Source organism: Passer domesticus, chromosome 1, assembly GCF_036417665.1.
Source record: "Passer domesticus isolate bPasDom1 chromosome 1, bPasDom1.hap1, whole genome shotgun sequence".
NCBI classification, from domain to species: Eukaryota; Metazoa; Chordata; class Aves; order Passeriformes; family Passeridae; genus Passer; species Passer domesticus.
This window is the reverse complement of record NC_087474.1, coordinates 147,726,020-147,743,360: the sequence shown is the minus strand read 5'-3', so window position 1 is coordinate 147,743,360 and position 17,341 is coordinate 147,726,020. Positions and strand designations below refer to the sequence as shown.

At 43.3% G+C, this 17,341-nt stretch overlaps 1 protein-coding gene across 1 annotated transcript in view; it reads left to right on the top strand.

Annotated features, from left to right (window-relative positions):
* The window catches only part of EXT1 (exostosin glycosyltransferase 1), a 181,416-nt gene extending 165,546 nt beyond the window's left edge, over positions 1-15,870 (top strand). The window contains exons 8-11 of the mRNA XM_064395306.1: positions 2,731-2,820; positions 6,555-6,715; positions 7,705-7,876; positions 10,380-15,870. Coding sequence (XP_064251376.1) covers positions 2,731-2,820; positions 6,555-6,715; positions 7,705-7,876; positions 10,380-10,565 — 609 coding nt within the window. The 3' untranslated portion in view covers positions 10,566-15,870. The remainder of the gene's footprint in view (positions 1-2,730; positions 2,821-6,554; positions 6,716-7,704; positions 7,877-10,379) is intronic.
* Positions 15,871-17,341: the final 1,471 nt, after the last annotated feature.

Below are 17,341 nucleotides of genomic sequence, written 5' to 3'. Positions count from 1 at the left end.
GCTGACCCCATCGTTGGAGATTCCATCTCTCTGCAGGTGCATGAATGTAGTGTTGCAGCTGCACTCCTTGAGTCTGAGAAGTCACATGCAAGACTTGGGGGTCAGCTGTGGACTCAAAAGCAGAGTTAAAAATGAGAACTTGCCTTTGAAAATTATCTTCTTTTATGGCCTTGAGAGGTACTGCTGCCATCAAAAAAAAAAAAAAGGGAAGGGACGTGGAACACTTGTGTGGGAACAAAATCACCATGTCATCTCTTGCTGTGCAATACACGTCTTCTTTGTACTTTCACAAAGTGAAAATAGATGCCATTAGATGAGAAAAGAGCTTTTTTAAATTCTGAATTAAGTGGATAAATCCTTTCCAAATGCAGGTCTGAGAGTAGCAAGACTTCCTGCTTCTAGAATCTGGAACAGATTTGAGGTGGACCTCTCTGCAGTCTCTGTCGGCTGGCTCCAGAGCTCTGCTTGGCAATGGGAACTTTTAGTTGTTTGCCTGTACAGTCCTATTTTGAATTTGTAATCTTGTCTTTGGTCTTTTCTCCTTGTCACCTCAACAAGAGACAGAGAGCCCTGCAAGGTTGGCAGCTAAAGGCTCTGGCCTTAGCTATCCATGTAAACAGTATCAGGAGAATTGCTGCAGGGCTAAGAAAGGCTGTAGAGATTTCTGAGACTTTTGAATGTTCTGGGTGTTTTTATTTTCTTTTTGTAAAACTAGCAGAGGTGAGATAGAGGAGAAATCTCTGACCAGTTCTGTAATGTTTGTAGAAATTGGCCCCAGGCACTGTTTAGATTACAAATGAGTCTCCTGAGTACATAAAGGTGTGTTTATAGTGGACAGTCTCTTCCCGCTAATATCCCAGTGTATTCCAAATAGCTTCTTATGTGCAAAGCTGGTTTTTTGGACGAAGTTTGCAGAACCAGAGCAACACAGTTCAAAGGTTGCACAAAGGAACTGCTTTTCATCTCCAAACTTGGCCAAGGCATGCTGGCAGGCACCAGTACTCCATGCAGCTGATCATGGTGGCCTGCCTTTACCAAACCTTTACTCTTCCCTTGAAATCAAATATTATAACACGCATTTTACAAAATGGTACTTTAGCTATTAAAAAAATACATGGCAAGTCCTGACTGTTGTACTATTTAAAATTTTTGCACAGTCTGTAAAAGATTAGGGATGAGAACATGGGTCTCCTGCTGGCTGCTTGCTCTGCTTCATCTTAGTGTAAGCAAAGCAAAACCCTTAGCCTCAGCCAGATCACCTCTTCATCAGAGCTCTGCCTCCCTGGACCAAGGCCATCACAGTGATGGAGGGGTGCTCTCCAGGCAGATATTGTGAACATCTTCATTATGGAGATAGATCTTTCTCTGAATCAAGGCATAGATTCCAAAGACCTGTTCCCAAACAGGTTGTAGGGGATGTAGACTGACCATGTCACTTAGGAGGGTTGTGTAAAACTTCTCTTTCTTCTCTTCTTCATGTCCCTGTTTCCATACAGTGGATTCCTCTTACTGGGCTTGACCTTTGAAGTATTTTCTTGGCATAGTAAATTGGTAAAGAAGTCTAGTAACTAACCAGGCTATTTTTCCTAGCAAATGAGGGAAACAAAATGTGTTGTGTCCTTGTTATTCTTCCTCAGTTCTCAAAAGGTGCTATTTAGTCTGATAAAGAAACCATATGGATTTTAATTTCTTGCTCTTATCTTTTTGATCCAACTTTTCCATCTATTTCCTATTACTTTGAGGACTGTCCTGCTATATCTTTTAAAAGCTTATTCTGTATATAGTTTTTTTATATATAGAATGGTTTGAGTTGGAAGGGACTTAAAGGCTATCTAGTGCCAACCCCCCTGCCATGGACCAAGAAACCGTCCCCTAGACCAGATTGCTCAGAGCCCTGTGCAGCCTGGCCATGAACACTCCCAGGGATGGGGCATCCCCAGTTTCTCTGGGCAACTTGTTACAGTGCCTCACCACCCTCACAGTAAAGAATTTTTTCCTAAGACCTAATCTAGACCTATTGTCTGTCAGTTTGAATCCATTCCCCCTTGTGTTGTCACTACATGCTCTTACAAAACGTCTCTCTCCATCTTTCTTTCAGGCTCCCTTCAGGTACAGGAAGGCCATTTAAGAACGTGACTTCTTAAAATGCTACAATGCCTATATAATTCTTCATGCAGATAAAGCTCAATTTGAGCTTTAAAAGCTCAAGTTCTTTAGCATATTCTCCTTTTCTGATGGAGAATGTTGCACCATCCTGGTAGTATTACATCCTTCACACACAGCCTGGGCTGTTTGGTTTCCCAGCTGTGAAAGCTTATGAAGGCTGCAAAGTCCTTCTCAGTGTTCATTACCTTTGATCCTCACACCCTGTAGGAGAGCAGAGGGACAGTCCTAGCCACCAGGGAAAATATCCTCCACAAAGAAGCTGTAGGTACATCTAATTATCAGTAAAGACCAGTGCAGTTTGTCACTAAAGGAAAGCCGCCTGCTGCAAAGTGGGAGGTCTATTCAGAAATTATTCCTCAGATGGAAGGTACAGGCGGACTGCTGGGGTGACAAAAATGACACTCCTTCACTTTTGAGCTGAAGAGTCCTTTCCATCAGACAGAAATATGCCACCTACCTCAGACAAGAGGAAATAAGAGTGAGGAATAAAATTAAGTATTTGCCTTGGAAATGAGTCCTTCAAGTGATTTTTATTTCTTCCTCTTCTACCTTGAATACCCACAGGTTATGAGCAGTCGCTTCCTACCCTACGACAACATAGTGACAGACGCAGTGCTGAGCCTGGATGAGGACACTGTGCTTTCAACCACTGAGGTAAGGCTCTGTCACCTTGGGAGTCTGTTGGCTCCTGGGCTCAGCCTGAGCACAGCAGATACGCTCTTCTCTTGCCTTTGCCAATGAGCAAATGTTACAAGATTTCCTGCTACACTCCTCAGATTTAACGTGTTGCACTTGTTTCAGCAGCCCTGCCACTGCCTGCCATCAGAGGAGCTTCTCGCCCTGGTTAATTGGCTCATCATTAGCATATGGTTCTTCCGTTCTTTATTATTTTAGTAACATAGCTGCGGGCGGGTGTGGGCAGCCAAGAGCAGTCAGCTTTAATATTCTGCTTTCACTTTTCTGATTGGGGTAGCTTCCCCCCCACATTATCAGTAGAGGGTGTAGGTAGAGGGGGAAGGCTCATCAGCAGAAGGGGACTGCTATCACTCCAAAAGACAGCATTGCCACCCTAGTGCAGATTTCACTGAGGAATGCTCCCTCCCCATTGTGTCAGCTCATAAAATTGCAGATCTTTGCTAGTTTAGGTGCTCGAGTGTCTGTGCCAAGAGCAAGATAGCACTAAGAAAAGAAAAATAGTAGAAAAATGTAGAAAACCAATTTTTACAACTGGGATGAGTATTGATTTCTAGAACCTCTTCCTGAGAACCACAAGGGAAACCGATGACAGTTTATATAGAGTGCAATATTTGGGAAATACATTATTAATGATGGCCAGGGAATAGCTTGAAAAACTCGATTTTCTTTTGTTTTCCCTTTTTTCCTCCATGTCCATGGTCATTCTGCTCTCCCCACTTCACCTACATAAAAATGCATTTCTGTCAGTGATGGGGATCTTTCACTGATGCTGCCAGTACTTAAATGTCAGTGAAGAAATGTGTAACATTAGTCTTCAGTCACTGCTATATACCCTGAGATGTCACTGAATTTGTTCTAAATGCATGAGATGGCAACTGCTCTTCTCCCCTGTACACTTGATGTGCTGTGGTTAGTCTGCTCAAGAAACAGCCATGGTAGACCTCTTTCCTTCAAAAATGAAAGAAATAGTTGACATTGAACCTGTTTGATGAACCTTGGTAGTTTCTGCTAGATGAGGAAGAATATGTCTGCTGCCAAAGCACTTGTGTGCAAAGCCCTGCACAGCCCACAGAAACCCCAAAGCAATAAAAGACATTTCTCCTTGGGCTGGACTTCCTAAGCAGGTTGTTGCTCAGGATGAAGGGTCCCATGTCAGCGGCCCTGGGGATCATGGTAATACCTCTAAGGGACTTCATTGCACTGACAGGGTATTTACAGCAACCCAGCCTGTAGATTCCCTGAGGATTTGAGGCTTTGTTTTGTTTTAACTGGTATTTAGTCTTACTGCAAACTTCAGAGTCATACAGGCTTCTGCAACACATATCAAATATGAAATAAATAGTGTTTCTCATTCGACTTGGCCATGTTGTGCCCTAAACATTTTGAAGCACAAATATTTGGTGTTGTGTGAGACAGCCTACACTTTTCTTTGTGGCTTTGTTACTTTGCTTTGTTTTCTTTGTTGCTCCTATGAGCAACTTACAGCTGATCCTGTGTGTTTGCACAGTGGGTATTTGCTGGATGAGTCCCCTGGTCTCTGTGCTGAAGACAGAACCAGCTGGCCAGCTCTTGCTGGAGCCCACCTTGCAGCTCCAGCACATCTCTGCCAGGGTGCCAGCACCAGCAGCTCTGCTTGGTGGCTCTCCATGAAGAGAGAACTCTCTATTGCTTCATTTGGTGGCTCCATGAAGAGAGAACTGTCTATTGCTTCACTTCCCCCACAGTACAGCTTTCACCAATGTGATGTGACATTTCCTTTGAAACTAGCTACTCATGGAGGGTGGTGGTGGCACAGCTACAAGGCCCAGAAAAGGCAGTTTAGAAACATGGTCAAAGACAATCACATTCCCATTGAGAGCAGCAGTCACCAGGCACATCCTCTGGGCTGTCTGACCCCGGCGCAGGAAAGGTTTTCCATTCTCAAGAGAGCGGCGCGTAATTGTTCTGTGAGAGGAGCTGTTCCACAGGCACAGGGGGGTGTCTGCGTGGGAAGTCATTAGGAATCAGCGTGGGTCATGATCCAGAGGTTTAAGAGACTGCCAGCTTGGCTGGGTTTTCCTGGTGATCAGCCGAGAGTGGCAGTGCTGCTGGAAATTACTTAGGATGAGACCTGAGGGGCTTTTTTAATAAAGGGACTTTTCTCTTAGGGTGGTTGCTTCAGTGCATCTCCCTAAGTGCAAGGGCATATAGTTGAAAGCACAAGAGAGGGCACTGGGTGCAGCAATTTTATTATTTATTTAAGTTTGAGATTCTCAGACTTCTCTAAAGAAAACAGATGTCACGTTTTATGGGAAAGGCCTTTATAGGGAAAAAAACCCTTCAGTTCTTTCATGTGGTATTGATTTGGATGAGATCAGAACTATCACAACGGTAACTGGTTTGTGCACATTGTCTATGGCTGGCCTCAGATTCCTTGAAACAACTTTAAAGGAAATAACCAGGCCCTAACTTTGTATTTCAGCCCATGTGTGACTCTTCTGTTTCATAAAAACACTGTAAATGTGAGAAGTCTGACAGTAATCAACACAAAATGGGACTGCTCTCAGAGCAGCTATTCTTTACCTAACCTCTACACCCTTAACTTTGACTGCATTCTTGGAAGGCTTTTCAAACATTTTTGAGTGAAGTTTTAGGTCCCTCTGGTATTGAGGGGAACCTAATGTGCAGTGCAGAAACAAAGCCCTCTTTTTTTTGGGTTTGACTAGGACAATAAGAATTGTGTATAACTCTTAAAAAATTTCAGTCTAGCTTGAGCTCCAAAATCTAAGTTGAAGGGGAGGGACTGCCAGTCATTGATAAAATCTTTCCATATACATTTTTCCCAAACTCTTCTCAAATATAATGCTGATGATCATTTCACAGACTATCCTGATCCTCCCTTACCTCATACCACTAGATTTTGTTTGGTAGGATCATGGGGTAGCAATGTCCTGTCACTTCTCAATTCTCGGAGATTTGAGTTATTAGAATAGTTACAGCAAGACAATAAAATAAAAAAATGCCATTGGCAGCATTTGACATGCTCTTGTGGCTCATACAATATAAAGTATTTTTCATAAAGTTTAGGCTCCTTATGCAATTTAACTAAATGGGAATTTTATCTTCCTCTTTATTAAGCTATATCTTCAACCTTTTTGGTCATATTGACATCCTTGAAAGTATGACTGACATGGTCTTCAGAAGGCTCAAAACTGTTGGAAAATATAAAAGGACTCCACACTGACTGTTTTATTTTCACTGAGCCACTTTTACCATTTAAAGTGCTTGACTCCTGATTTTCCAAACTCTGTGCTAACAGTGATAAAATGGTAGGTGCAATGCACGAAGATGTGCAAAAATTAAGGTTTACCACATGGCTATTACCCTTGGTATTGCATCGAGATATAAATACATGCACCTACACCCATTCTTTCTGTAACTTGAAAAGGTTTGATATGTAAAGGGCAAGCTTGAAAATGTTAATGTAATGCTGTGATGCTCTAGACTGCCTTTAACAGGAACCATTAAAATGTGCATAATTATAGGGCAAAATGTCAAGCAGTCAGTTTAATTTACTGATGAATACACAGAATTACTGTTTTGCAACACTTCCAAGATTTTGAAGTGCGAATTAGTGGCAATGTAGTATTTTGTTTTGTTGACATTTGTTGAAACAGTTTTGGTATTCATTTGGTCTGTACCTTTGTCCACAGGTGGATTTTGCCTTTACAGTTTGGCAGAGCTTTCCAGAGAGGATTGTAGGGTATCCTGCACGCAGTCACTTCTGGGACAACACTAAGGAGAGGTGGGGGTATACCTCCAAATGGACTAATGATTATTCCATGGTATTGACAGGAGCTGCTATTTACCACAAGTAAGAATCCAGAGCATCTGCTATCCTTCTTGTGTATGAAACAAAATAGTAAAGAGGGGGTGGGGTGTGAAGAACATTCTTCTGGGGAGGGGAAAAAATGGGAAGATAGTACATGGGTCTACTTTTTATGGGGTAATAATTTAAGTTCTTGGTTTAGCTCTGGGGATCTGGTAATCATTACTGCACTTGTTGGGTCTCTTTGAAGTCACTTGTGTTTTGAGGCAGTTGGACTGCTCTTTTTAACATCAGGAATTACATACTTCAAAGAGTTCCTGAATTCATTATGCTGCTTGGCTGAATGGCCTGTAGCATAGCAGAAAGGAGGTTACTTCCAGACCAGCTCTGGGTATGTGTTGGCTGACAGCTACAGACTGCAAAGTCTTCTGGCTGCTCTAGAAATGTACTACAATGGACATGTGACAGTTCAACATATTGCAGTATGTTGGAGAAAACCTATGTTGTTAGAGCTCCAGCAGACCAAAGTCCTCTCTACATTTAAAGAAAAAGAAAATTCTGGAATCTCTAATCTACACCCCCACAAAGGAGAAGACAGGCTACAGGGGATGATATAGACCCAAAGGAGATTAATTTCAACAATAAGAACAGTAGTAGGGCAGTTTTAATATGAGTTCTTTCCAACTGAACAGTTTGGAAAGAAAATATGGAGGATGAATTCATCAGTGTTGTCTATCACGTTGTAGCACAGTGGGGCTCTCCTTCCTCCTTGTCCATTATCTTGATACTTAGGCCCACATTGTTTCTTTCAACGTGGTTGCAAAAGAGGTATGTGTTCTCTTTCTCCTTTAGCACTGTTTACTGTCTTGATGAGAAACTGAGTTGTTTCCCCTTATTTTTGGAGGGTGAGACCAAAGAAAGGAAATGCTATACTGGGAGATGAGTACAAAACCTGGGTCTCAACTGAGATAGAAATGTCCTGGATACCTGAAAGCCCAGTCACTTGTATGAATAACACTGCTGTTGATTTTCAGATATTATCACTACCTGTACACTCATTACCTGCCTGCCAGCCTAAAGAATATGGTGGACCAACTGGCCAATTGTGAGGACATTCTAATGAATTTTTTGGTGTCAGCCGTGACAAAATTGCCTCCAATCAAAGTAACACAGAAAAAACAGTATAAGGAGACCATGATGGGACAGGTATGTAATCACAGCATGTTTTAGCAGTTGGGATGTATTGATAATGTAACAGGTTCACTTCTAGGTTAGGCTTACAGAGCGATACAATTCTGTCAAATATTTTTGCAGTTTCTAGTTTAGTAGAACTGTGAATAGACTTTAAATATGCTTATTATAATGAAGAAAAAAGAAAACTGGCAAACGTCTACTGTGAGTGCTGCTTCCCTTCATAGTTTTCTGACATGGTGTTATTCATGGTGATCCCAAACTCCTGGAACTGATGATTGTGGTGACTGAATTCCACTTAAACCCTAATTTTCTAAGTGTTCTAGACCCAAGACTTAGTCATGGAATGCTACAAGCATAAGTAAATTCTAGAAAAATTTTCTATTTTTTATTATTATTAATTAATATAATGTACCAGGCTGTGCCTGTGCTATTTTAAATTATATATTGTGATTCAAGCACTGACACTGAACTGTCACAACAGAGATAATTTGTGATATGCAAGTGTTTTTTCCCCACAGGGAACATTTTATCCCACAGTCATGCCATCACTCATTAGCAGCCATGAAGTACTTGTTTTAGGTCCTCTTCCAGCTACTGGATAATCCTTCTGTCATTGCAGAAGTACCTCTGGTAACAGGGATGCATGGTAGTGTGGGGACTCTTGTCCTCCTGCCCTATATGAGAGAGCAATGAGGGGAATAGCAAGTCCTGCAAAACCTGCAGGTCCTGAGCAGCCTCCCATCTGTGCTGCCATGGTGTCAGTGATCTCAGTGCAAACAGCACCATGATTACCAGGGGGCAGCTGAAAGAAGGGCCCTCAATTTTCCCCTCCCATTTTCCTCTGGTAGCATTACTCAGATCTTTGACTGGGGAGTTGCCATGCCAGTCTGTAAACTCCATTATCTCTGTGTCACTGGGCTTGCACCTGAGGTATCAGTAGCATTGGCAGCATTCAGCAATTCTGACTCATCTGGGTGCCCAGGAGACCTTCTGTGAACAAGAAGGTGCCATCCAGAAAGTACCTGTTGCTTCCAGCTTCATCCTCAGCTCTCCACAGGGCTGTGCTTTGGCTGTTTGGCAAAGCTGGAGCATTCATTTTTCATCTTACAGCACGGGTGACTCGAGTCAGCCATGAACTATAACTCTCTCCTAAAGACAAGTTGTTCCTGCAGCTTTGGGAAATGTAATGGACCATGTTCATAATTCCTTGAAAGACAAATAAAAAATTAACATAACCTCAGTGTTGTGACAGAGATGAATAGTCATATGGAAATTCAGTGTTAATGGCCAAAATACCTGCTATAATCCTCTAGCAACAAGCTTTTACTGGCTCTTTAGTGGCTCTGTGTAATCAGGAGGCTGTAATCAATGCACATTGTAACCTATCACTTGAGCTAAACTGGACAGGCCTTGGACCAAGATCAAGTCTGGTATCGCAGTCATTTGGCAAGTTCCTGACTTCATCTGTTTCTTCATGTTTTAATTTACATCCTTTGACTTTATCAATTTATATTTGTTTTTAAAGTATAGTGGAAACATAAGTGCTATAGAGAGATGCATGGGAAGTGGCACAAAAAACCCCTAGGTTCTCAATATTCATACTTTATCTTAAATAATAGATTTATTATGTTCATAAATGTTATTTATGTACAGACAAAGAATAATAACAGCTTTAAAGCTGCTAGGGCCTTTTTTTCCCAGAGCTGCTGCGTTTCAATGGACATCCACAGGGATTACAGCTGCCCTGAACTTTGGAAAATCATGCAGAATATTTTGCATGTATGCAGTCAAAGACCATGGTGTTTTCCTGGGTCACAGTTAAATATTATGTAGTGTGGGATTGAGTCTGTGAGACAGTGCTGTCTGATGCACTGGACTTGGCCAGAGGGATTCCTGGAAGCACCTTGCTTTTCTCTGTAAGGCACCTACACACATGAGTAATGCCAAGCACATAAGGACATCTAAGTTACAAGCTCGTTAAAATTACTTGTGTATAAATTCCTGCAGATCTGAGCTGCAAAAGTTCAGGTTTGACCCTGAGTAATTGTTTTTTGCTTATGGCTGAAGACTATGGGCAGCAATTGGCCTGGCCTTGCATGTGCATCTCTGTTGGAAAGCAACGGCCTTCTGTTTTTTCCTGGTGGTTTTTAAGAACTTGTTGTATCTCTCAAATAGCTCGGGCATTTGAAAAAAAGAAGAGTGAGGGATAGGGTGAAATAGAGTGCTGGCAAGCTTTGGGAGGGCTGCTTGTGGGTGTTGTGTTCCACAGGCTGGCTCATGGTTGAACTCATGTTTCCACGCTGCCCTGTCCTCTGCACTATTTGGGCAGTCAGGGGTGTCCAGCTCAGCACCACTGGATCTGCTGTGGGCAGGGTGTTCGTCCCCTCTTTGAGCCCAGGCGGGTTCCAGATGCCACAGAGCCGCGTGTGCCTGGGCACCATGGTGTCCGCCTGGGCCGCCATTCCACCATCCTGTGCCAAGGGCAGCTCTGATCTCTGCTCTCCTCTCCTCACAGACGTCCCGGGCCTCGCGCTGGGCCGACCCCGACCACTTTGCGCAGCGGCAGAGCTGCATGAACACTTTCGCCAGCTGGTTTGGCTACATGCCGCTGATCCACTCGCAGATGAGGCTCGACCCTGTCCTCTTTAAAGACCAGGTCTCCATCCTGAGGAAGAAGTACCGAGACATTGAACGACTCTGAGGACGCTGCTGAGGGGCCGAGCCGCCCTGGCCCCGGGAGCCGGACTGTGCCGCCGGCAGCGAGCGCCGACCCCGCCAGCCGCGTCCCGGCGCCGCCGCTCGGACTGCGCCCGACCGCGGCACGCTGCTGCCGCTGGGACGAGGTCCTGTACAGTTTCATTATGGAACATTAAATAATTATTTTTGAAATGATTGCTATGCAGGTTTAAACTTTTTTAATGATCAAAAAAAAAAAAACCTATTAAAAACAGAGTTCTTTCTTTAATCAAAATTGTGTTGGTTGTGAATATTTCAGAGCTGCCATTTCTTTCTTTTATGCATTTGATTGTCAATGCAATTTTCATTCCTTTTCCCTGCACAGTTAAACGCTGGAATCTCACTGGGGGAAAATGCAGCAGGTTCAGAAACAAACTGAGCACAAACAGGACAGAACTGAAGTATTAATATTTCTCATTTACTACCAACCTTTTTTTCCTGTTTTCCCCAATCCAGTAGCAGCCCCTGTGACTGAAATCCTTTGGACAGCTGGAAAACTGGAGAATCTCCAAGGAGCCAAATGAGAGGGCAGATCCTTCTGCTTGGGGACCTCTGTTTTAAAGGCAATCAGCCTTGCCTTGAAGGGAGAGAGGAGCATTATTGTGGAGGAGCATGACATGGAGCACAGGGACACACGTGCACTGCAGGGCCGTGTGCTGTGCTCAGAGGCACGTCTGAGTGTCCCTGCCATGGATGGCAGAGCGCCCTGGGGCAGTCAGCACGGCCAGCTGGTGGCTCTGTGGGACACCCAGAGCCTGTGCAAGTCCCTGCTGTGGGCAGTGGTGCCACTTGGCAGCTAAACATGCAGAAGTAGCTTCGTTCTGAGGGTAAAAGGAGTGTTGATGGAAAGCAAGAAAGCACATTGGTGCTTGCAGTGCAGGAATTTGGCCTGTAACTGCTTACTTGAAATCAAAGCGTGGGCTTCTCTTTTCCCCTTTTTTTTTTTTTTTTGGAAGTGCAAATATATAGAGACATTCCCTCATGGAGCTCTGACACCTGAAGTAAAGCATATGGTCAGACACTGGGTCCTGGCACCAGTGGTGTTCCCAGGTGTGCTTGGGGCAGGGTAACTCACACAAAAAAAACCTGCTCCTGAAAGATGAGTGCTGCTCATGCTCCAAAATGGTTTTAGCATTTCAATTATAAGTATTTTTAAATTGAAATATTCCAGTTGTTTATTTTTTTTGTAATCCTTTGCTTATTTATGTGTTTCTTTACATTGAAGAATGAAAACAGAAGCAGTGATTTGGGTCAGGAAGATGCCATTCCAGTTTGCTAAGAAAATAAGCACTTTAAAAATGTCTCAAACCCTCACATTTCAGGGTGCTCTGTAATTATCCCCACCCCAAGAGGAGCTCTGTTAAGTCACAGCAAGAGGGTTCAGTGCTGATGCCCAGAAGACCAGCAAGCCTTTCTATACCTCACTTCTTTGTAAGCAGGCAGTCTGGTAGCAGGGATGAAGAGTAGTGACTCTTCAGTCACTGCCAGTCCCACCTAGTAGGGATGAAGAGTAATTGGACCAGAATGACCACCTGTTTCATTCAGGCTCAGGCACCAATTTAATATGCAGCTTTAAGCAACTCGCATAACCAGGGCATGCCCCAATTTCAATTTCCTCTTTGTAAAAGTAATAATTACTGATTGTAGAGAGAATGCTGTGAAGCTTAAATAATTTTTCTTGCTGTTAAGATTCTTATCCCTAAACAGAAAGTTGCTGTCAAAGTGAAAAGTACATGTTGCTAAATGTTGAATGCAACCTGACATGTGAAGACATGCAGAGGGTGCTTTGCTTTGCATATGTATTGCAATATTTGACCAGAGCACATCAAGTTAGGACAGGACCATCAGGTTCCTGGCATTTTGTTTTAGAATCATAGAATGGTTTGGGTTGGAAAAGATCGTGAAAATCATCTGGTTCCAATCCCCCTGCCATGGGCAGGGACATCTTCCACTAGACCAGGTTTCTCAGAGCCTCATCCAGCCTGGCTTTGAACACCTCCAGCGTGTTCTGGGCAACCTGTTCCAGTGCCTCACCACCCTCACAGTAAAGAATTTCTTCCAAATATCTGATCTAAATCTACCTTCTTTCATTTCAAAACCATTACTCCTTGTCCTATCAGTACATACTCTTGTAAATCTGAACCAAATCTTTAATGGAATCTGCCAAAACGTGAGACTGCAGCTGGTGACTTAAGCTGCTGAAAGGAAGAGGTGCCTCTTTTCCCTCAGTTCCTGTTGCTCTCTCACTCCCTGGCCATGCAGCCTCACCTGACACCTTCTGCCATGGTGGTGGCCACCAGATGCTTCTCTGAGCCCATTCAGCTCTCTAAACTCATGGAAAACTGTCCAGTGATTTATTGGCTTTTTCTAATACCAATTTAGAGAGTTAAATCAGCACATGGAGAGAAGTGTAAGAGGCAGCAGTAGGTGGGCAAGGGGAGCAGGATGTATTTCAGTCTGTAATTCAGCTGCCCATCTTGTAAGAACCTGAACCTCCCTTCCCTGTGCTCTCAGGTCTGTGCTTGGTGATCTGCATGGGAAGGTGAAGTCCAGTGATTTTATTTTCCAGGGTGAATGATTCAGTGGCTCCCATGACCTGCAAATCAGATAGCTCATTCAAGGGCTGGGATAGACCTTCTCCTTAGACTCGCTTTTTGGAGAATGTGCCAAACACTGGGTGAGGCTTGCAGGACTCACGTTTTGCTCATGTGCTGGGTGCAGGTGAGTGAGCACCCCTGTCCACAAGAGCATCTGCACCTCAGGGAAGCAGTCACTGGTCTGTAGTCAGCAAGAGGGACCCGTACTAAAACAAAATTACAGTTCTGCTTGGGTTTTAGTAAATGCCATTTGGGGGCACGTGGGTTGGAGTTTCAGTTAGAAAGGGAGTAACTAACTATTTTTGGAGTACAGCAAGTCAGGCCAAGCTTTTAAACTGTTTGACATTCTGTTATCGTCATTTTTGGGGTGGCTGAAAGAGACTGTGCTAAAGCTCACTCTCAGTGTGATTCGAGGCCCCTTGTGTTTACTGATTGCTAATTAAACAAGTAACAATGGAAGGCTTAGCTCCAGAAGGGATGTGGATAGGTAGGAGCATTTCTCTTTGCCGCGTGTTACCCGGGTGTAGTCGTCTTGCTGGGAAAGAATGTCCCTCCCAGCCAGCCTGGAGAGTCGGGCTCCGTGTCCACAGGGGAAGAGCTGGACACAGCCCCAGCTCAGAGGCTCTGTGTGTGACACTCACTGTGGCCATCACTGGCCAGTGCTCCTAAGGACAGAGGCAAAGCCTCCCACGTCTACCTGAGCTGGACAGAGCTGTGTTGTTTCCTTAGTGAATGAAATCGCTCTTTTGTCGTGTCCTAGGTGCAAGTTAATGGTTCTTTATTCTTTTTTTTTCTCCTCTCCCAATTCGGATGGTGCTGAAACAAGGTTCATTCCTTGTTGCTCCTTTTGTAGGTTTTTTTTATTATTATTTTTCATTAACAGCAGGCTATGTTAGCCTTTACTTTACAGGTACTTGAATGCCTGATGACTTGACTGAGTGTTACGCATGTGGCCTTTTGTAAAGGTTACTGACCTTAATTTAATCAGGGGTGAGATGGGTGGATGAATGTGAATAGATCCATGCCATTAAAACAGAATAGAAGTAGGGATTAGAGTTTGGGAGAACTGATGAATTTTTAATTGAATTTGTTAAAGGCAAAAAAAAAAAAAAATAGAAACCCTTCCCAGTTATAATTTGAATGAGATCTACTGCTGGAGAAAGGTTTCTTGAGAAAAATGTGACACAAAAATAGGGGCAAACATCCAAGATAGAAAGTGCCTGGCACTCCTTGCAGTCCCTTGGGCCTGCACAAGATTTTATTTGCCCTCTTTCTATTTTGTGAGAATCTCTAATGATTATCATACCTTTTTCTAGATGTGAATGTTTAAGCTTTGTAATAATTTCATAGTGAACACACTGGTGTGCTAATGCATGGCTATTGAGCACTTTGATCTTTTCCATTGGAAAACATCATGGATTTGATCAATTTCAGGTTGCAGTTTTTCTTTTAGAGCCAATTTTGGCAAAGAAATTAATCTTTCGCCAATGAGCGCCTTTTAAAATAGCTCATTTACCAAAAGATGTCGTTTGGAGAATGGAAGTCATCATTTGAAGCAATGAAAGAAAGAGCTAGATGTAGACTCGGATTTTTAAAAAATCTTTACATGCCCAGTGTACAATGTCATGTCCTCCTCTTTTGCACTCCCCAACTGAAACTAAAGGAATACCATAACATCTGTTATTGATCAGCAACAATTTGTTAATTCCCCCACTTAAACATCCTCTTACAGCAGAGGGTGGTTTTGTTGTCTGCTCTTTTGTTTTCCTATTCTTTTTTTCTATTCCTGGCGGGCTCTGATGTCTGTTCTGGAAACGTGGCCTTCAAGGGCATCAGCCTGACAGAGCCATTTCCCTGGGCATTGGTGGGGTTTCACAGGATGGACCTGTGGTCTTCCAAGGAGGGACCTGCCCCACGCAGGGTCTTAGCTGGTGTCTGCTGGAAATAAAATTGCATCTTCCAAAATTTTGTACATCTCACCCTTGTTTAAAACTAAGTCAAGCTGGCCTTTATACCACTATTTTAACCGTCTTCACACACATTTTTTGAGTTGGAATTAAATTAGAGGGAGTTAAATTAGGCAAGGGTTAAACTGGGGGGCTGGGGGGGTATGGGACTCATCAGATGCTTTGAGATGCTCCCTCCCACTCTTTCACAATGTTCTTAGTGATTATTTCAGTGGGTTAGTCATGATCCAATGGGCCTTGCGACCTTGTACATAATTCTGTATATTTATTTTGAGAGAAAATATGTATAGTGTTTGGATTATGAGAATGGAAACCTGAAATGGGAATTCTTAGGTCGGTAAATGTAAAGCAAAAAAGCAAACAAAAAATACAATCTTATTTTGTATAAAATGTACATTTTTGAGAAAAATTTTCTAATGCATTACCAATGTTTTCATAGTGCTGCCACATCTTTTTTAAAGTGTTTCTCCCTCTTTGTTTGACTATTGACAACATGGTGCAATTAAACCTAAAGCAAATGTGTGAGTGAGAGAAAAAGAGAGAATGAGAAATTTAAAAGCCATATAATTTGGTTTACTTCATTAACCTGTATACCATCATAGGTTTACCATCTAAGATAGGTTGGTTTTATAGATAGTGTCACCAAAGACTTTTTTTCTTCAGATTTATTTTGAAAAGTTGTTAATAAAGGACGTACATTTCTGTTGCAGTGTGTTCTTATTTTTAAGGTAGAATAATAAATCTTGCTTTTGTTCTTGAGAATGAAAATTTGGGAGCACAGTTGGCACGTATCTCGAGTCTGGGGTAGTTAAATTAAAGGCTCTTTATCTGCTCTCTCCTCAGCCTGAACTGAGCATTGGCTCTGTGCGTATCCTGTGTCTCTTGCATTGGCAAACACGTGGTGTAGTATGTACACACACTGTCCTAGTCCAGCAGCACTGACAGGCGTTTGCTGTCTGACCTGAGGGCAGAGCTTTTGGTCTGTGTCACTTGTGTAAAGCAGGACAGTGTCCCTGCATTGTGGCACAGGCATTGGTAGGAACGGTGGCTTTTAGAAGGAGTCACTGCAATGTGTACGTGCAAAAATAATCACTCCACCAGCTTGGAGACCTTTGAGGACTGGTCCCTGCAGGCTGAGGATATATTGATTTATGACCCATATTTATTGTTGGGGGGTGTCAGAAGCCTGTCACAGTGACAGGGGTTTGCATTCAGCCCACCTGACTCTGTATGTGCACAAAGCATCCTCTCTCTCTCTCTGTCAGAGCTTGGCCTTGCTGTTTCCCTGCCCAGCTGATGAACACAACAAAGAACTGCTGGGGATTTTTCTCCTCACCTGTTTCAGACATGGGCTTTAGCATAAGTTGTGCCTCACGTGTGCTGGTTTCTCTCTGCTGATGGTACAAGCACACTGATTGCAGAATCTGCAGCACAGATGCCAACATCTGGTCAGATGAATCCCATACTGGGAAAGCTCCTGATAACGCTGGTGGGCCCAGGATCATGGCTTAGTCACTGGTTTGTTCCCATCGGAGATGTTCAGGCTGACCTCATCCCTTCTGGGGTTCAGGCTGCCAGGGAATGCAGAGATCCTTATACTGTCAACCCATCTCATCTGCCAGTCATGGAAGACTGATGTATCTTGGGAAGAGGTTCAAAGATGTGAGTTTGCTCTTCTGGTTTTCAGTGTCACTACAGAGTCCTTCAAAACAGTGTCCCAGCAGTCAGTGGTGTCTGATACTGGCTATGGGCTTCTCCCTGCCAGAAAATGAACATGATGTTTCCCTGAAAATGATCTCACAACACTCTTCCAGCACTTGAATTCTGTGGTTTTGCTATGTTATTTATACAAAACAGCTGCTGGTGGATTAATTTGATTAAATGCAAGTAGCTACATCTGTAGAAGCCACCAGTAGACTGGTGTGCCCATTGGCATTTAACATGGACTGACTGGTGCAGAGCTGTAGTCTGAAACCTGACTTTCATGCTATATTTACCTTGGAGGTGGGGATTTAAATGTGGGCGTGGAGTGTGTGAGGTCCACATCTGCCCCTTCCAACTTTATTTCATCGGAAAAGGGCCCAGTTTCTGTGCTCCAGTGTGGCCCTGATGCCTTGTGAAGGCTGGCCTAGAAGAGAAACTAGATGGAGCTAAAGAATAAAGTAGGGATTTATTAA